At 39.7% G+C, this 22,033-nt stretch overlaps 1 protein-coding gene across 1 annotated transcript in view; it reads right to left on the bottom strand.

Moving 5' to 3' along the window:
- Window positions 1-20,743, bottom strand: part of LOC121423697 (feline leukemia virus subgroup C receptor-related protein 2-like) — a 50,165-nt gene extending 29,422 nt beyond the window's left edge. The window contains exons 1-2 of the mRNA XM_041619126.1: window positions 19,687-20,743; window positions 17,743-17,875 (exon numbers count right to left, since the gene is read on the bottom strand). Coding sequence (XP_041475060.1) covers window positions 17,743-17,875; window positions 19,687-20,466 — 913 coding nt within the window. The 5' untranslated portion in view covers window positions 20,467-20,743. The remainder of the gene's footprint in view (window positions 1-17,742; window positions 17,876-19,686) is intronic.
- Window positions 20,744-22,033: the final 1,290 nt, after the last annotated feature.

Raw genomic sequence — 22,033 nt, 5'->3', positions numbered from 1 at the left:
GTGACCGTGCAAAAATCACAATCATATGGCCATTTTTACGTTTTTGTACTCGCTTTTGGAAAAAAGTGGGGGGCTGAAGGAAAGCAGAGGAAGAATTCATGTTTCGAACCTATAAGAGAATAAGAGATGCCCGAAACTCCGGCTGTGAAGCAAATGAGAATATATTCGCTTAACAAAAGACAAGAATAAGTTAAGACCAGGAGTAAAAAAAAGCTATCATGCAAGAGAGAGCGGGGAGCTATGGGAGGAAGAAGACCTCGCATAAGCACCGTGTACAAAAATAGTACACTGGGATAGAAAAGGAAGAAGCAAAGAAAATTGCTTAAAAGTCACACTCAGAGAAAAGAAAACAAGCCAAACCATCCAACACCAAAGTGAAAAGGGTTGGCATTGAAACTGGTTGCCAAGAAGCAACAAAATATGACCTAAAAAACGTATTTTGGAAGTGTACTTAGCTCTTTCAAGAAGAGACTTTCTTAGAGACATCTCAACTCTGCAAGGGCAAAGAAACAAAGATAAGTTTTAACATGGTGCTAGCATGATATAGGTGAGCGGCGGAAGTAAACACGAGTTCGCTAGAAAATATCGTTATCGTGCAAAATCTGTGTACATACATATTTTTGAGGGCAGTCCATCAAATATGAACTAGCAAAAGTACCGGTAGATAAATTCACGATTATTGAAGTAAATAAAATAACATTATGCCCCATCCAATTTTATACAAATTAATTTTTTCAGTTTTTTTTATTTTTCATAGCTTTATCACTTCAAATGTAATGCTAAATTGCTCAGCCTGTAATTTCTTCATTTGTCCTGTTGTCTGAGATGGTCACATCCACCATTTTCAATTCATTCAATTTGAATTTGATTGATAGGTCTTCCAAGAATAATTACAAAGAAGTACAGGATAAGAAAACAAAAAACATAAATTTTTTACTGCAAAATGAAAGATTGTCATTTCATAAACAAGAAAAATAATTGTTGTTTTACGTATTGTTATGTCAAGTGTTTCCTTATGTACAAAATACATGAAAGTGAAAATAGAAATTTCAGCGAATAAAAAACCCTGGAAAGGGTTTCAAAGGCTCACTGCAACAGGTAAAGTAGTACATGTACTGTATGTATTCAAGATCACTTGTTTCCTATCATCTAAGGTTGAAGTTCATGGGAAGTACACGAAGCTGTCAGAAATTTCAGACAGAAAAAAACATTGTTATTTTCTCTATATATCTGAACAAAAGAATACTCTGTACCTGTGAGATTTATAGACTGGCCAGACAAACACAACTTGTAGGCTTATTTAGACCAGTTTTCACTAGAAAACCCGTAAATTTAAGAGAATTTGTTTAGGCATCAAAATACCCATTAATTGGCAAATCGACCAGATTCAGACTCTGAGGTTCTTGAATTTACAAAAATACTGCAGCATGGTCTATTAGCAGGCGAGGCACAATATTCAAAATCGCTCGGACGTTAGCTCAGCATCCCATGGCATCCATGTTCATCTACTAGCTGGGTTAAGAAAGTTCTTGTATAACTAAATTGCTTTACTGCTAGAATACCTGTAACCTTGGAAATTCTCAGTGAAAGTTCTTGTTATTTCAAGAGACATGTACCTAATAAGCAGATATTTTCTTTGGGAATAATACATGTATTTTGCTTTTACACTGGCAAAAATTCCTGGTATTTTCTGATTGGGATAGATTAGAGTAAATTTCCAGATCAAAGAATACGTGGTATTTTCGAACATTGAGTTGGTGGGAATACGCTTTGGGAAGCTGGGGCCAGAGTACGTGAAACCGGGATTTTTGTTGTTGGCCTTTGTTGGCCTCTACGGGTTGCTCTCTCTAGCTCCCAAAACTTTCTTTTGGCATTTGGTTTCAAGTTATTTTATGGAAGTTGTCTACTCCAATCAATTTCATGATGGAACCTCATTTCGGCATTCTAAATGCATCTGGAAACTTGATCACCATTTCAATTTATACTTTTTTCAGGAAAACATGTACACATGTAACAGCTGCAATTCTTCTTTCTTTCTACTTTTATCCACTAATATTAAAGAACATGATAGATTTTGTAATCATTCAAACTTAAGTAAACTGTGTAAAATCTTAAAATAATCAATTCCAAAGACATAATATTAAACAAGTGGAATGCCTCTGGCAGTCTTGCCCGAAATGCAAAACCTGTGGAATAATTGGGCTCAGTTGGTAGAGCATCATCTCACAACCGGGAGGTCGGGGGTTCAAACCCCAGCCGCATCAGACCAAAAGACGTTAAAAGATGGGAGTTGCGGCTACCCTGTCTAGCGTTCAACAAATAAAGGGATAGAGCCTCGTCGATCTGGCGCTGCACAGCGGCTGCCAGGCCCACAATCAATTGGGCAAAGCAAATTTTCAGAGTATTTAATTTCCGATGTCTATTTCGAACAATAAAAAATATGGATTTAGCACTAGCCCTGACAATGTTTGAAGGGCACAAAATTTAGGGTTTGTCACTTACATTGTTTTCCTAGATAAGCAACTGTCTGAAGAAAACAAATATTGGTCTCATTTTTTTATCCAATGTTTCACCCATTCGAATGTACATGCATTCGTTTGGAGTGCACTTCTTCCTTCTTGCATTTCATCAGTACAAACAATTTATGGATCCATTTTCTTGACAAGAGATTTCACTACATGACGAATAATGCTCTCGTGGATTCCAGTCCTGATTGTGAGGTATTGCTCTTGGCAAACATCAACCATCATCAAAATGCGCAGAGTAACTCTGTCAATTGTATGCGCCGATTCTACCCTGAATAGACTTGATAAAGATAAATTGCATAATTGTAAGTACCCTGTCCCAATCACCCTGACAAGAAGGTTCTGGCATGATTACAGGAATAATATTAGGTCACAAAACATACTTTAGGATCCATGTTTCAATACCTATAGTGCGCAATGGTAAGTAATTATAATCATCATGATAAAATAATAAAATATTAATATTACACTGTATCAATTATATAATGAATTATTTCTAGTAAAAACCCAAGTGCAAGTGCATTGTCATAAGAACTTTATGTAAGTCTTGCAAATTAGCTGAATCACTCACCAAAAAGCGCACTACTTAACTTAACCAAAAATATGAAGTTGGGTCCACATCCATTGATGAGTGGACAGCATTGACGAGACTCATCCTGAAAAAGGGACCCTAATCTAGGATTAAAGAGCAAGCCATTAGGCCACCCCACACAATCTTGAGATTTTTTTGCCATTTTACTTTATATATCAGATACAATGCACACTTGGGCTGATGGAGATGAGGCGGCCTACTGCCACGAGCTTAATATCCCAGCCTAATGTTGCGTTGTACTTTACTGAAGTGTATGAGTCATTCGTCTTTTTTTTTCGTTCAAGCGATGTACAGAATAATACCAGAGCTTTCTTTCCCCCCGAGTATCAATCTGCAGCATTTCAGTAATATTACTGAAATGTTAAACACTTTAAAGCAACAATCCCTTTGTGTGATAAAGCTGAATTAATGGCATTTGCCTCCAACATTATCATTCATTAGACACAGATATGTTCCCATGATGCATTCTTCAATGATCTAAATGTAAGATTGTCAGGGATGAGAATTCCTTAATTCTATTTTTCCATCCTATTTTCTCTTAGAAATTTATCTAGGAAATGACAAAATTGAAACATTTCATTCTTTTAGTCCTGGATCTGATTAAAAATGGATGATAACCAATTATTTTACATAATGAGAAAGACAATAGTCAATCTTGAAACCTCTGTGATAGATAATAAAATCAACAATGACATTCATCAAAATTCATGTCAGCTTTCTCAATAACCAATTGCAATAAGCTATAAAAATGGGTAGGATTAGAATAAAAATGATCTTATGATATGACGATAACAGAGTAAAATTAAACACGAAAAATCATCAAACTTGGAAAAAAATATCAACAAAGCAAAGTTTTAATGTTTGACATGCATTTAGATGCAGCAAACTGAAGATATCACATCCCAACATTCTCATTTCTCACTGTACTATATTGTAATAAATCATGAAAGTACCAGATTTTCATAGAGTCGGATTGTATCCATTTATTTTGCTAGTTCATGTTTCATGGACTACCCTCGAATATTATGTTCACAGATTTTCCAGCGAACCCATGTCACTTTCGCTCACACCTATATCTTGCTTGCACGCACGTTAAACCGCCTCTTTGAGCATTCGCCAAATGACATGTTGCCCTGAAATTAGGCTCGCCCCTGGCCACAAGGACCTGTTAGCCCAAGGGGTATATCAATAAGCATAAGCCTCTTTATATCTAGATGCAAGATATAAGGGCAATTATATACATGTATATATTCTATAATGTTTAATGTATACGTATAATGTCTTGGACAAGAGCCGTGCCAAGAATCGAACCTCATACTTTCACAGTGAAGTCGGCCGCCATAAACCACCTGACCAAAGCATCTCTGGTTGAGACTGGTTGTGATGGTGTATGAAATGAGCTCATACATGCCCGACCTGAAGAGATGCAACAAGCATCTCTCAAAAGCCTCAAATGTAAAACCTAGATTTATTTGAAGTTTATTTTCCACAACAAAAATGAAGGTAGGCGGAAAGGCTTGTGCTCCGGCCCAGCAGACTCCCCTACAAATGAGGGTGAGGCTAGGCTTCAGATAGGTAGCACGCTATGCAGGGTAGGAGGTATCCTAGTACTACCACGCCAAACCAAAACAGGTTGAGGCTAAGTCGATCATAGGCATGGTTCCCCTGTAGTGCACTAAATGCCGAGGGGAAGGGTATAATACTGGGGTGGTGTGAAAACCCCCATAGTGTAGCACAATGGGAGGCTCGCGGCCCGGGGAGACTCGGGTCTCGCTGTGTTTAATAACCAGAGAACTGTGCACAAATTCCTACACCAAGAGCATGTTGTGCAAAAGGTGAAGAATTTACACCAAAGGGAAGGTGTGAAAGTGGGGCTAAGGGGAGGGGGTCTGAGCCCCACTAATTACCACGGGTTAAGCTTAGCCCACTCACTTTGGTTTCACACTACGCTTTAGCAAAGTGGGCTGGCACGGTAAAAAGTATGGTACTATCTTGCCCTGCAAAAAAAAAAAACGTTAGCCGGCTTATTATGGTGCTAGCACCACAGTTGCAGTGCTAAGAAATGCACTGTGAAACGAAATCAGGGCAAGGAAAAGTGGGGGTAAGCATTAGCCAATCACAGAGGTCGAAATTACACGTTAATCACGCCCTGTGTAGCAAAATCATCAATATTCAAGAGTTGCGTGATAGTCTGGGGTTAAGGTGTTAACCCCAGCTATAAAGCAAATAGTATGGGATTAAGAAAGACAATGTGAAACTGAAGAAAGATAGTATGGGGTTACGGATAGTCCAGAGGTTAAGGATAGTATGGGGTTAAGGAAATGCAGTGTGAAAAGCATATAAGGGAAGTCAGGTGACTAGTCCCCAAATCGTCACTGTGCTGACGTTGGAAAGGACTAACTCAGAAGGACTGAAGGAGGGTACTTTTTCCCATATGGGTGAGGTGTGACTACTCCCGCAAGGAGTGCTAAACCAAGCTCAGCTCATCCCTAATGACACGGGTGCAGAGCAGTGGTCGAAAGCTGGTGCTCATGTGTGGAACAGGGACTCGCCGCCAGCTAGGTGTGCCTAGGTGTTTTCGGGTATGAACAGATAAAAAACAAGCCCAGTCGACTGCATGATCTGAGGCTGTAAAAAGTGAACTGGTACTAGGGTGGAATAAGCATGGCGTGACCAGAAATAAAAGATATCGCTTCGGGGAAGTTGTGGCGGACTGCCAACAATAAATCCCATGGTATCTCTGGGAAAATCTAGCAGGGCTATCCGAATGTGTTGGGAAAACCCAGAATACCGAATGGAGCTCCCTGGCACCCAGGGCAGCAAACTGATAAGACCGCGGCTGGGTCATCGGTGAAATAATCATCAGTACTGAAATGTAATTCCGTCCTGCCCGGTGTTAAGTTGCTACCCCTAAGATTAGGCGAGGTATACCTTGTTCTTCTCCTCCATCGCACCCTAGAAGGTGTGGCGAAAAGGGGTAGGAGAGATTCCAGGCTCTTTGCCCCTAAAATGGGATTTGATTAGGAATATTATGTGACATGTCAATCCATCCAGCGGCCCAGGCCGCAGAGAAAATGGGGGTAGAGTCGATCGGGATGAACCCAAAGATCTCAAGAACACCTGGAGGTGGATTTGCTCCGAAATTACGGGGAGCTTGACCTAAAAATTGTCACACTTCGATGTACACCGTAAGGGTAGCGAAGTAGAAGTAGCAAGCTCCAACCTGCTGATTGTGGTTAGGAGATAAGGACGAGCCCCGCAATTAGGGGGTGATGGCTTGAGCGGGCGCCCAGAAAAACCTGCGACAAAAGGAGTATATGCACCCAGGCAGGAAGCGGTGGTAGTAGAAAATTGATTCTGATCCAGCCGCGTAAAATGCTGAAAATTTGCCTACTTCCACTGAAAATCAAGGGATACGGAAGGCATGGAGCTGGTGGGTAAAACGCCACAGAGCTTGAGAGCAAGCAGCAACTTAAAGGTAAATTATGCTAGTTTTGGTAACGATATCAAAATGAGTTTGTACAGAATCCAATGAAATGACCACCAAAGTGTCTGTTTGTATAAATAAAACGCATGTACCAAAGGATTCTGGAAGAAATTGTGTAATTGCTGATAAATCAGCAATTAAGCACAGGATTCGGGTAGAGCGTCGGGCCCGACGCTCTAAGCAATAATTATACATTGTACCACGTGCGCTTATCTGTGTTGGGGATCTTCGGTGTGAACATTTTTCAGCGTAGATTTCAAGATTCACAAAGTTCAGTTAATATAACTGTATACCAGATCAAGATCCTCGATGATATGACAATTAAGCCTTGTTTTACAGACTTTCTCATGAAATCAGTGTTTACTGCAACTACTGGAATTTCTCTTTAAAGTTGTGATATTGCTCAATAGGTACATCAAATGTAGAAACATGATCACCAGGTTCATGTTGTAACATTTTTTGCTCCCTCTTCCACAAACGCTCGTGGTCTACTGTTGCAGTGGCGTTAGACTACCGCGAAGCTGCTGGCCGGCAGCCAAGGGGAGGCTCGGGGGAGACTGACGGTTTCTGAATGGAAAAAATTGTGGGTTGGATGCTTTGAGGATTGTTCATAATCTCATTTGCCTGTTTTTGACCCTCAATCTCCTCTTGAGGAAAGAGGCGATCGCTCCCCCAAACAAGTGTTTTTCACTATGGGTAAAGGCTGGGGAGCTGTGCCCATAGAGGAGTCATGGAAGGATTCATCGACGAACGAGTAGTCTTCCTCAATTACCTACGGGGGGGGGGCAAGTCATCTGAATGGACAGTCTCCTCCTAGATGAGGCGTTGACTGAGAGCTGCTGGGTCGGCTAGCCAGGTACATGTCTCTTTGGCTGACTAATCATACTGCCAGCAGTCATGACTAGTTTGAGCCGGCTTGACTGTACTAGGCAGGACCTGATGCATGGAGGGAGTCAAGTCATCTCCTGTGCTAACCTGCGTGCCAGTGAAACATGAGTAACACTGGTGGCTTCCCTCTGAGTGGAAAAGTTTTCTATGCCTGTCCGATCAGTATGGTGTACTGGGACACCACCAGATGTGGCCTGTGAAGTGCTTGGTGAAACGAGCCTACATTGTTCGAGGGTGTTATGAATTAAATTCATTATCGTCTGAGTCTCCAAGCAAGAGGTAGGATTGCCTGATTGGTCGGGGCTTATATTCCTCTCTCTGTCGGGGAAGCAGGTACTCACTCTAGATCCCAACCATCGTATTGGGGGAGATGCTCATTGCTGTGAAAAGACTCTAGTCTTGATGCATGAGGAATAAATAATTTCTTTGGAGCAGGGAGGATGTGCCCTTTCAAAAGCAGGCTTAAATTCATCTGCAAGGGGGATACCCCACGTGGCCGATACCCTTGAAAGAAAACAAACCACTCCTCTGCATCATCAGCAGACTCAGTAGGTGAGAAAGGATGGGGAGATACCGTTAGAGTAGTGCTCACTATGCGGTGTAGGCTGGGGAGCCGTGCCCATGGATGAGTCATGGAAGAATTTGTTGACGGACGAGTAGTCTTTCTCAATGAACTGCGGGGGGGGGGGGAGGAGTCTAAATGGACAGTCTCCTATCCGGGAATAAAACCGAGAGCTGCTGGGGCGGCTGGCCAGGTACATGTCTCTCGGGCTGACTCATCATACTGCCAGCAGCCCATAAAAAGGGTTGGCAATGAATCTAGTTGCAAAGAAGTAACAAAATAAGGGCCTCAGAGGTATTTTGGAAGCGGGACGTTTTCACTCGGCGAGGGCGAGTGCTCAAAGAGGTTTAACATGCGTGCAAGCATGATCTAAGTGTGAGCCGAATTGACATGGGAGATGGCGCTATCACGCAAAAATCTGTTTACATAATATTCAAGGGCTGTCCATGAAACATGAACTAGCAAAAGAAGTAAATAATCTAAATATACAAGATTATTGAAGTAAATCTTTTTTTTTTCAATAAATTTAGGGTATATGTGCATTTTAAACAATGTGTCCCCTGTTTTACATAACACCAAATCAACTTTCAATCTTTTTTTTTCATGATGGTTTTTTTAATAAAAGAAACAATGTAAAAATTGAAAATGTTATTGATAATTTTGTCATTTTTCATCACAAACTTTTATGAAACTTTGCTCAATTTGATATAATTTTCAGCATGGAGAACCTCTGAAAGTATAGAAGTCCAGGGTCCGTATTCGATTAACAAGATAGGCATACTTAAGTCAGAAATCTAAGCATTTTGTCATATTTTCTGTCAAAGACAAAATTCTTAGCCAAGACGCATATTCCATAAACAATTTTGTCTTAGAAATTGTCTTAGAATTTTGCTAAGAGTTTTTGCGCGACTAAGACAGATATAGGATGAATGGCTATTACTTTTCTTATAACTGCAGAGTCTGCATTCCATAAATTCAACATGGCTAAGAACTTTGCCCTAACTTTAAGACAGTTGTGATCTGTCTTAATTGATTTAGTTTCAAGGCAATGTCGGCCAATGCCTTTTCTTTATCCTGAAAGGTGATACATGAATTAGGCGTGGGTCTCAAAATATCTCCCCTTTCTCCTTTTTCTGCTATTAGTGTAATTTTCACTCATTCAGTGCAATAAACCTTCCTTTTTTCTCAGCCTCCATCTTGATATTTCGTATGATGGAAAATTTTGCTTTAACACATAAAACGTTACAGACTCTTTACCACGGAGCAGCTATTAGGTTTGCAACAAAAGTTGTGCGACGTTGCAATTTTTTCATGACGTCATAGAATTTGAGACTTTGGCTTAGCCATATCCTCTGACTTGAGACAAATGTCTTAAAGTTTATAAAATTTTGTTAGGGAAGATTTCTTAGACAAGCAAAATTCTAAGACAAATTGCTCAAACTTAAGCAAAAAGCTTATCTCGTTTATGGAATACGGGCCCAGGACATTTGTTCATGTGTATAAGAGTTTATTTATTTGAACAATAACACAAACTTTCCCTAAAACTATCCCAACTAACTATACAGTGCGTATCAAAAAAAAGTTTACACTTTGAAAAAATCCTATAAAATTAAACATTTGTAATATCCTGAAGATTTTTCCACATTTTAACATTGGTACAGATCCATTTAATCAAATGACGATATAAATGTAGAAAAATATTTCCGCTTGAGTGAGCACCATTTACTTTTGAAAAAGTTAGTGAAAAATGATTTGCGCAGAACTTTGAAATAGTTATGTGAATAAAAGTAGACCTTTATCATGAAGAACATGTATAATTCAGCTATTAGATTTGATTTGAAGATATCTTTTACCTTTTTTGACTTGTTTCCTTGCCCAAAACGCTTTAAAGAGAGCATTTCACCCCACCCCTCTCCCCCACATACCGAGGCCTTCGTGACGATATTTGCTTTACACCGAGCTGTGATTTACATGGAATGGCTTAAGCTTGATTTTCATTTTGTTAATCGCTGCCAAGCTTGGGAAAAGTGTGGAGAAACAAGTATTAAATGAAAAATGAAATGTAAACCCACTTTCAATGGTAAAAATTTAGTGAAATAATGCTGGAGATGTCTGATATAAACTTTTGTTCATATTCAGTTATGTCCTCAGATCCAGCTGGCACAAAAAGGGTAAAGGTTGTGCTTACTAAGTGTTGAAATTTCAATTTGGGTGGCAAAATCGTTACAAAATGCTTGAATGTATCCATCTTATTTCAACTGACTAAAAGTGCAAGGGAAATGTATGAGAAATGTTTCGCAGGGTAAGTTTGATTTCACTGTTTCCACTTAACACAGCGTGAAAACGAGCATTTCTGCGCAAACTGATTTCTGCGAGCTTTACAAAAATGGACAGTGCTCACTCAAGTGTAACATTCTGACAAAACTTTTACTTTCATTGGATAGATGAGACCCAAACCCAAGATTATATGTGAAAAAATTACCCACATGTTGTATATTTTTTAATTCCCATGGCTTTTTCAAAGTGTAAACTTTTTTTTGATACGCACTGTATATTAATTTTCCAACATACATGTATGGTATTGGTTTGTTAGCCACTGCTGAAGACGTACTATACAACAAAATGATTTTATTTTTTATTTGTTCTCATCAAGTACCAGGTACTTGCTCCCAAGAACATGGGAAGGAGAGTTTAGTTATGAATGTAATTTTCATTTACTGTTTGCCTTTGTGCTGGATACATATCATTGTTTAAGGACTATATATGCACTGTGAATTCTCTTCAATTTTTTTTAGAATCAGAACGTAATTTCTTACCAATAAATAGACAATGTCTTTTTCATTTACCAAAATAATAAAATATATTTTGACCTTTGGAGTGCAATGAAAATTTGATTTTTCTCTCTCAAAGGAAACCTGATCTGCATTCAGCATTGAACATATTTTTAGAGGGGAATACAAGATAGATTTTCACATTCCCTGATCAACATGGGTATGTGTCTTCAGATCAAAGTTATGCTGGTATTATAATACTTTTCTCTCTCTTACTTACAAATTAAGAACTTGACCCAATAAGGCTGTAACCCAACATGGTAATAGCCAAACTTGGATTATTGATGGTAGGCTGTTTTGCTGAATCTATTACATTCTATTTTTGCTGTAAAAGAGCTTTAATTGCATGGGGGTGATAAATTTGCCCATCCCCCTTGGCATTCCATATCGTAATTCTAAATGCTGAGTGAATAAAAAAAAACTTACTCCTATAAGAAAATCTCAATTTATTGAGAAAATATTGCCATGACAATGTCAACTCAAATCATAATCCTACAAGATTTATAATGAAATTAATTGCAATATATATCTGAAGTTTCTCTTGAGAGAACTATTTAATAAACAAAAAGTAACAATCAGTAAAAAAAAAAATAAAAATGTAAATTACCATTTACTGCAACTCATGTAGGGTTATGGACACCAAGCGTTTTTAATTGCAAATTATCATTTAATACTTTGCCACAAAATCAAATCTTACATCACAGCAAAGAAAGCCTCCTGACCTGATTATTCATAAATAGAAGACGTGTGCGACATTGAAATGTTATAAAATTATTGGGGGAAGATATTTCTCAGGACAACTATTTGAAAAATTCTGTGTTCACAACAATTTTTTTTCCATTAAATTCAAGAGGTTTGAGGTGCAACATATTTTTCTGATTCCCTTGCTGATTCAAGCCACAATTGAAATGTACAGTCTGCATGAATTTTTAAAATATGGTGTAAATTTATGAACACAAGCTTTTAAGTTCCTTGAAGAGCCGGCAATATTATTTGAAGCAAGGGAACTCTAAAAAATATCACAACAAACATTCTCAAAATATATATTTGCACATTTTATGCAAATACATTGTAATTGTAATATAAGAATAATTATGTTCCTATGTCAAACCATGAAAATAATTACGTGATCTTCTTATTTACGAAATAATCTGAGGTATCCATCTCCTTTTGCTAGTTCATGTTTCATGGACTGCCCTCTAATAAATATGTACTTATAGATCTTTTTGCGCGATAACGCCACCTCCTGGGGAACCCATGCCACTTTCGCTGACACCTACATGTATATCATGCTTTCATGCACTTTAAACCTTCTCTATGAGCACTGGCAAAGTGACATGTTGTCAAGCAAGGAGAGGGGACGGAGGGGGGATAGTAGGTGGATACATCCGATTATCTCATAAGAAAATCAGGTAAGCATTTTCATGATTTACTTTAATAATCGTGATATATCCATCTACTTTTGCTAGACTGGCACGAATAACTGTGGGAGGCATCTCACAAAAAGGAGGCCGCTGCTTTCAAGGCTGAGGTCGCAAGCTCTCCTCAGCCAAGGAATTTTCCTTTAAAAAAAAGGATGTAAAGAAAAGGCAAAACGCCAGGAGCGTCTTAAGCCATTGAAGAGAACACTTTCAAGATGAGTGCACACTACATCAATAGCCACGTGCCTGCACCCGCCCCTTGGATCGCCCAAGAAATCCAAAATGAAAAATCGGGAAGGCAGGCTTCATGCTGGAATACATGGGTTGTTCCAATTTGCGAACATACTATGTCTTGTATAAATAAGCATGTAACGTGATGCGATCAAGAAGGCCTAACCTAGGCTACATGTATATGTATATGTCTTGGACAAGAACATCAGACTTTCATGGTGCAGTCGGGCGCTGTAGACCATGGCACCTCAGGTTGAGACTGGTTGTCACTGGCGTAGGCAGCCAAGTCTGAAGTGAGCTCATACACGCCCGGCCTGAGGAGATGCAATAAGCATCTCTGACAAACTTCGTGTGTAAAACCTAGACTAATCTGAAGTTTATTTACGGAACAGAAAAGAAAGTACGTGGGAAGGCGTGAGCTCTGGACCAGCAGAATCCTCCTAAAAGTGAGTAAGAGGCTAGGCTTCAGATACATGTAGGTAGTGCGCTATGCAGGGTACAAGGTATTCTAGTGCTACTTAAACAGACGGTCATGTGTTCGAATCCCAGTGCAGTCTAGCGTTCTTTGGCAAGGCGTTAATCCACACTTTGCCACTCTTGACCTGGTAGGATGCGAAATATATTGTATATTTGAATTTGCCAGCGCCATAATGAGGCTGCGATGAATGCAAGAAATGCTCCCCAGGGAGTGGAAATTGTGCACTTTTCGTGGGATTGAAAGGAATCCCATGACCAGGGTAATAATGTGCTGTAAAGCGATTTGAGCCGCTCTGGGTAAAGCGCTATATAAAAATTGGCTGTTATTATTATTATTATTACCTCGCAAGACTAAAACTGCTTGAGGTTAAGTCGATCGTATTGTTCAACAAGCCATAGGTATCATTGCTATCTAGTGCACTAAGTGCCGAGGGGAAGGGCATGATACTGGGGTGGTGTGAAGAAAGTCTCCAAAGTGTAGCACAACGTGAGGCTCAGGTCTGGCAGTGTTTAAAAACCAGAGACCTGTACACAAATTCCTACACCCAAAAGGTGAAGAATTTACACCAAAGGGAAGGTGTGAAAGCCTCCCTGAAAATACACCCGGGCGAGGATTCAGATCCGTCTGTGCTAAAAATCTCAGAGACCTGTTCATAAATTCCTACACCAAAATAGCACATTTGTGCAAAAATGTGGTAAAATTATGACGGGATGGTGTGAAAGCCTCCCTGATTACAAGCCATAGCAAGGCAACAGTCTGGTGTGCTCCGCCCTGATGGGTCTGTGGTAAAAGTAACCAACAGACTCCTTACCTAAAGAGGCAAAATCTACAATGAATTAAGCCAACTGGGCAGTGTGAAAGTCCCCCAAAAGGGCGTATTATACTACAGGGAAGTCGCGTGACTAGTCTTGTACAATAGGCCTCAAACCATCACTGTGCTGAAGTTAGAAAGGACCAACTCAAAAGTGGACATTTTTTTTCAAAAAGGTGAGGTGTGGATGCTCATTCAAGGAGTGGTAAACCAACCTCAGCCCATCCCTGATGACATGGGGAGCAGAGCAGTGGTCGAAACCCGGTGCTCATCTGAGGGAAAGGGACTCGTCGCCAGCCATGTGTGTGTCAGGTACATGTATGACCAGATAAAAACACGCCCGATCGGCGCAATGATCTGTGGCAGTAAAAAGTGAACTGGAGCTAGGACGGAATAAGCCTGGCCTGACCAGCGACAAAACATACCGCTCCAGGGAAGCCGTGGCAAATTACTAAAGATAAACCCCATGGCATCTCTCAGAAATCTAGCAGGGCTACCCGACTCCATTAGGGAAAAACCCCGATTACCGACTGGAGCTCCCCGGACGGCAAACTGATAAGACCTCGGCTGGGCCGTCAGTGAAAAATCAGTACTGAAAGGTATTTTCATCCGGACCGGTGTAAAGGTGCTACCCCTAAGATTTGGGGAGGTATACCTTGTTCTTCTTCTCCATCGCATCCTTGAGGGTGTGGCAAAAAAGGGTTGGAGAGATTCCAGGCTCTTTGCCTCTATTACGGCATTTTTATGGTAAGTGATGTTACATGGGACAATTTTATACACTTTTCATTGTAGGATTATCTCTAAAACAACAAATGAAAAGTGTGAAAAATTGCCCATAAGGGGATTTGATTAGTAATGTTGTGTAACACACAGAACACGTCAATCCATCCAGCATGCCAGGCTGCGGACAAAATGGGGGTAGAGTCAATAGGGACGAATCCTCAGATCTCAAGAAGGGGGTGGACTCCGGTGGAGTCGCAAAAAATTACGGGGAGCTTGACCTAAAAATTCTCACGCTTCGATGTACACCGTAAGGGTAGCGAAGTAGAGTAATAGAGACTTTTAGGAGTAGTGAACGAGAACGTCGTAGCAGTCCTCTGATCGCTCGAGTCAACGTCGTCGTCTGCCCTCGTTCACTACAGATCGGTTGACTTTAGATTTCACTCGACTTGTACGTGTACGTACGTCCACTTGAAACAGCGCGATAACCAGCGGGTCATGACACGCTGCCCGACCCGGAAGATCTGGGCGTACCTTCGCCTGGCGACCCGGTCGGGTGATGCGAAGGTGCAACTTGTGCACACTTGCCCTTTCACTTGCTTTGATTCCTTTTCACGCGAGTTAGGATATATATCAATATAAATTTTGGAGATCAGAAAGCAATTTCAAATATGATAAACATAATGCATCGTACAACTTACATTAATTTTGTGAAAAAGTCACTGAAAACTGTGTTTTAAAAGGGAAAGTTTGAACTTCATGCTGAGCTTGAGCGGTTAAATGACGTCACTCACGTGCACGTCGACTATGATTTAGGAGAACCGCAAAATGGATGTGGCGAGGTTCTCGATTCTGATAGTGGACGTGTGTGAGGACCTGAGGCATATGGAACGCTAAAAAATGACGTCATCTCGTACCAGTTGACTATGTCGACGTGCATTTCTAAAAGTGCTCAATGATGCCCTGAAACTCCAACCAGCTGATTGTGGTTAGGGAGCCAAGGCTGCGCCCCACAATTAGGTGATTGCTTGAGTGGGCGCAAAGAAAAACCTGTGACAGAAGGGGTATTTGTGCCCCAGCAGGTTGCGGTGGTTGTAGAAAATTCATTCTGTTTTATTCGTGTAAGATGCCTACGATTCACCCTCTACATGTATACGCCATGAATCAAAGGATAAGGAGGCATGGAGCTGGTGGGTAACACGCCACAGAGCTTGAGAGTATGCAGGAACTTAAAATAAAGTTGTGATATTGCTCTGCCCGTACATCAAATGTACGAGTGTCAGTAAGCACCGGGTTCATGTCGTGACACTTTTCGCTCCCTCCTATGGAGCCACAAAGCTTGTGGTCTTTTAATAGCGTGAGTGGCTTACTGTTGCAGTAGCGTAAGGCTGCCAAGAAGCTGCTGGGCGGCAGCCAAGGGGCGGCTCGGGGGAGCCTCGACAGTTCCCAAATGGAAGAACCGCAGGTGGGAGGCTTTGAGGATGGTTTATAATCTCATTTGCCTGTTTTGACCCTCCATCTCCTCTTCTCACTATGGATGAAGGCCGGGGAGCCGTATCCATAGATGAGTCATGGACTCTTACTTTTGCCTTCATACTCATTGCCGCTTCGGAAAACCACCCGAGGAGGACTCGACCACGGCAGTGAAGAAGGATGAGTCGGAGCTCATCCTCTCCTTCTTGTTTGTCTGAAAAACAACAAAAATATGTAGGGAGAAAAACAGGGGGGCACCTGTGGAGCACCAAAGGTGCAGTAACAGAAAACAAAAGAAATAAATTATAAATTCATTTGTTCTGTTATAGTGAATACAAAAAAATACTGAAATAATTAACTACTTAACAAGGCCGACAAAGGTTAATGAAAACAAGTACAAGAGAGGCAAGGATTATAAATTGATTTAATTGAATAATCCATCAAGCCAGAAGAAACAGGATAAGGAAAGATAAGAACCTCTTTAAAGGAGCTAAACCAAGTCTAAAAATCTAAAAAAGGGAGACTGAATAAAGACAAGTCCGTTTGCAATCTTAAAAGAAGGCAGCGTAAGGAATTCAGGTTTCGAACCTCAGAGAAGGGGCGACACCTGAAACTCTGGCTGTGAAGCAAAGGATTTATATTCGCGAAACAAAAGACAAGAATAATTTAAGAACTATCATACAAGAGAGAGCATGGGAAAGCTATGAGAGGAAGAAGACCTCGCATAGGCACTGTGTACAAAACTAGTACACTGGGATAAAAGGGAGAAGCAATCAACAAAATTGCTTAAAAGTCGTGCTCAGGGAATTTAAAATGAGCCAAATCACACAGTACCTAAGTAAAAAAGGGTTGGCAAAGAATCTGGTTGCAAAGAAGCAATAAAAAAAGGCCTAAAAACGTATTATGGTAGTGTACTTAGCTCTTTTAAGAAGAGACTTTCTTGGAGATGTCTTCACTCTGCGAACTTCGCGGTGCGAAGGCAAACATGATATTAACCTGTGTGATCGGGAGTGACACGGGTTCACTAGGAGATGGTATTATTACGCAAAAAGATCTGTGTACATGAAACATGAACTAGCAAAAGTAGATGGATACATCACGATTATTAAAATAATCCATTTTGAATAATGACGATTTTGGTGCCTAAACTTAAGTTTGAAATTAATTTCTCTTTCAGAAAACCATGCACATGGCATTTTTTGAACAAGTAATAAAGTTAAGTATTGTTGCTATGTCAGGCAACAATTAACAAATGAAATTGTAAATCTTTCAAGCAGTTCATCCTAGAAATGACAGGTAGGCAGAGCCATATTTATACATCAAAATGCATGTATATTTTTCATACATCACCAGGTTTTCATACATCAAAATGCATGTATATTTTTCATACAGGACTGGTAAACTTCTCTTGCAAACTGAGTAAAAATTTGATTTCAGAAATTTATCCAACAATCATGAAACATGAGAAAAAATATGTATAGAATATACATATGCGATAGATGCTTGCATGTGATGTCACAAAATTATAATATTCAACAACTCATCAACCTATGTCATTGTTTCACCTGTTTTGCCAAATCCCTTTAATACTGTTTCTAGTTTTTCTGCTTTTATAAAAAGTCACAGACATCAGGGTGGAATATAAACCAACCATAAATTCACCTTGCACCTTTCAGAAGAATGTGGACCGCTAATACTCATTTGAATGTATAATATGACATACTTGCAATAATAAGGATGAGCAATGCACTGGTGATGGCTGCTGTTCCCACAAACATGTTATGCATATTCTTCTTAACATCACCATCAGGTGGGACTAGGAGAGGTGGAAGAACAAAACCAAGGGCAACACCAAGCTGATGAGAAAAATAGAAAGAAGAAAAATTGTATCGATATTCAGTAATGTTCATGAATATTTAAAAAGCAGATGAAAAATGCTTTTACTGATTCTTTAGCAATGTTTAGAATAAGTCTTAGGAGTAATAATTGATAACTTAAACATTGACTCAACAGAAAAAGTGCAGATGCTTGTATAAAGTGATTTGTAAAGACCCTCATGAAGTCTGATCATCAATAAGCTTGTACATGTATCGAGTTTTCATGTCAAAATTTGCATCCAATGCCAGAAAAGAATAGAGCACCATACCACAAACAATGTGTGAAAGATTGTAATTCAAAAATTAATTGCATACAAGGTTCTGGACAAGTTTCAAAAGTTACAAGCAAATGGTAACAATAAATAAGTCAGGTCCCTGACAATTTTATCTGTTTTTATATAACTATTTCTGAATTACTTATGAAACACAATGAACATTTGAGAGTACAAACTTGTTCAAGGTCAAATTTGATTACAGAGAGGTGATAATTTTTATCAACTCTCAAATTCTAGTTTTCCAAAAGAATCAATTCACTGTCAAATTTAATTTTTCTTTGCAGTGTAAGGAATCAATGAATAGTATTGTAATCACTAAACTGGTGATGTTACCTCTGTGACTTGGTCTTCATTGTCTACTTTGTGGGGTTTTATTTTCTTGTCCCTTCATCCAGTTTGTTGAGTCCAACTTGGTCCATTTAGCCCATTTATAATTTTGTCTAATTTCATACAAGTACCGAATGGCTGAATCCATATTTGAACCCATATGCCATATGATAATGTATTAAAGGATCCATGACATTTGCTCCTAAGAAAATCCTAACCAAACAAACCTCCACTACATTATATTAATATTAATCCTATAATCATGCTGAAGGAGAACTGAAAATCCTGTCACCATTATAGCACTAACCTTACATCTTCAAAGAAATTAGAGGAGCAATAATCGCAGGAGTAAATGTCCTGTTCCCTTTATAGTACACATGCAGATTATGTAAAATGAATATGAACCAATTGTCTATACTCAAACAAAGTGCAAATTAGATACTGTATTTGACTTACATTTAATGTCATTTAGACATATCTTATAGACCAAATGATGTTAGACCAAAGTGATAGTACACTTATTGGGTTTAACCACTCATTCAATGAACAAGGTTATGATGGGTTTAGCCATACATGTAATTGTCATATGATATGGAGATTTAGACCAAGATATGATAGTAGATTGAGTGGATGGAAATGCTTAAACCATATTTATTGTAAAATTGGAGAATACATGTAAATCCGGACTCAATGGCAAAGATTTTTGCAAGAAAAACTTCTTTGAAGTAATGTGGGGAAAACTGAATTCCCACAATCATCTGTAAGTATAACAGTTATTCTGTAATGTAGGTACATTGTAAAAGAGGGTGTTGTATTTTACGTATATTTATGTATCTATTACGTATCTATTTTACGTATATTTATGTATCTAGTATTGAGAAATTCAGCCCTATCCCATCTTTTTTATGTACATGGAAAGTGAATGTTCAGTTCAGAAATCATATACATGTCACTAAACCTTCAATCTTCTGAAGGAGGCAGATTTAACCTGAAGAAGAAGAAGAAACTCTCCTCCAGGCCAAAGTCACATTTTAATTACCATTTTCAAATTACTAGTCTATATGCTCATTCGAACAAGGATCAACACCTCAATTTCAGGCTTGTTTGTACCAGGGGTCAATTTACATTTTAAAAATTATTCTCTTTTTTTGTGTACACACAGGTAAGCATATTGAAAATGTTATTAACCTGATTGCCAAATACACCAATCGCACATGCTGTGGATACTTCTTTCGCACCAAACCATGTTGCTGCTACATGGGCTGGCATGCCCAAAATAAAAACTTGCCCGATGGCGCAAAGTGTTTGTCCTGCAAAAGCCAATGGAAAAAGATGAGGAACTGCTCCCGCATATCTGAACCACGACCCAGCGCAGTTGAGACTTGCCCCTAAGATTCCCACTACTTTTAGTCCTGCCCTCTCCAGCAACCATGTAACTGGAAAAATAAGGGGGATGTAGACAAGCATGTAAATCATTGATAGCCAGTCAACAGCAATGTATTCTACATTATAATAATCAACAAGAACGTTTCCTATCACAGAATATTGGATCCACTGGAAGGCATTGCTCATAGACAGCATACAGAAGAGACCCAACATCAACCATCGTCGTTTGTAGAGTCGGGTGTAATTTGCAGATGATACGCTCACGTTACGGGTTTTGACTTGGGCTGCTTTATCGACATCACCGTTCGATGTCATCATGGGTTTAATTTCTGGATCATCAAACACTGCTGCGCCATCTTCAAGTTTTTTATACGACACAGAATCATCGTCAAATATTACAGTCTCCATAGTCGCCGTTGATTCCACAAACATCATCTTGCTTTTCGAGATTTCCTCCTCCGCGGCCCCATCCTCTACGTTCATCGCATGGTACGCCATGTTTCCAGCAGCCGTAACTCGCCCACTGTCAACTCCATGACAATCGCCGGTATGGGCTGGGTCAATCTCGGTTCCTTCACCCATGTCGTCGTTTCGCTCTGCTGGCTCTATTCAATCTCCCAACTAAATTTAAATAACAATAGCAGGCTTCGATACAGTTTACATGTACGGTTTTGACCTTTAAAAAAAATCAGTTGCAAAGGAAAACAGAGGTTGTTTTATCCAGCTATGATGTGGCTACTAAAATTCTTCAAGAAGCTAAGAAAAGAGAATGCTGCTGAAGATGTGCTGGAACGGTGAATAATACCGTATCGATTCACCGTGTGCATGGCGCGCACGATCCGACACCCGCAATTATTCCAGTGATCAGCTGATTTCTTTCCATTGGATCAGCTGATATTTACGGTATATATAGGGAGTGAAGGGGGGGGGGGGGGTGGGGGCATGGAGTTATCACCCGGGAGTTATCAATTTCCACGGGCGGGTTAAAAAATAAAGGCTGATGATGTGGAATAAGCGAAAGTTTCAGAGGGTTTGGATCCAGATCATCCAGCTCATTATTTATTCAAACTTTATGAAAAAGAGAAGGGAGCAGGGACAAATAATAGTTTGGAATTTTGTGTACTCTATCTCTCCATGTAGGTCCACGGTCTCTCTAATGCCAGATTCGTTGAAAAACCCTCAAAGAATGATTAAAAAAATACCGCTTTTGTGAAAATTGACAGCGGATCCCAGCATCCCCGAGAACACACAGGCAAATGTCTTTTTAGATAGACCAGTTCGGAGTTACCTCATGGACAAGTTTCCCGGGGCAAGTTTTTACAATTTACCTTTCCTTTAATTCTTCCATTCCAATAGGCATATTTCAAAGCAAGATATTATAAGCTAGCCTGACATAGAAGGATGCACAAATTGCATTGACCTGCAGCTAGGTGACTATAGAATAGCACATCAATGAACACTTCATCCAGGGCCCTGAGAACTTTTTTTTTTACTTACAGGGGGTGCTGATGTAAATTTGACGACCAAAGAAAAAAAAAGTTTCACTACAAGGTAAAGATCACTTGGGTACCCCGAGAAATTTGAAAAGCAAAAAAAAATGAATAAAATAGAACGAAGCGAAGCGAAAAGAAAAGAAACAAAAAGTTTCAATAACAAAAGGTGATGAATTCCAGGGGGTGCTGCCTAATATGGAGGACTGGTCTGACTACCAACCCACCCCCTAGGAAAATCTCGTGGGTGCTTCAGCATCCCCACCATCACCCCTGCTTGCCAGGCCTGTTTAATGAAGGTATTTGTTGCATTCTACTTTGAATGAATTCGCATGTTGCTATACAATTACTACTTGACGGTTGACCAAATGTTAAATACCGGTTGTTATTGAACGTATTGTTGCTTTCCAGTAGATCTAATGTAAACACTGCATTAAAATGGAATAAAACAAATAATCAAGACATCAGAGTTGTTTACCCCATTGAATATAAAACCAACATGCCATTAGAGTTCCAACTAACTTCTTCTTATCATGCGCAAAATTGCGCAGAATGGAACTCCGAACTGCCATAGATCAACTGTGAAGCTTGCAAGAACGGGGGTGGGGGGGGGGGTAAACTGACATTCTTATCATATAGGCCTATCTGGATGTTACTTT

This window comes from Lytechinus variegatus, chromosome 1 (assembly GCF_018143015.1).
Source record: "Lytechinus variegatus isolate NC3 chromosome 1, Lvar_3.0, whole genome shotgun sequence".
NCBI lineage: Eukaryota > Metazoa > Echinodermata > Echinoidea > Temnopleuroida > Toxopneustidae > Lytechinus > Lytechinus variegatus.
This window is presented reverse-complemented; position numbering and strand designations above follow the sequence as displayed.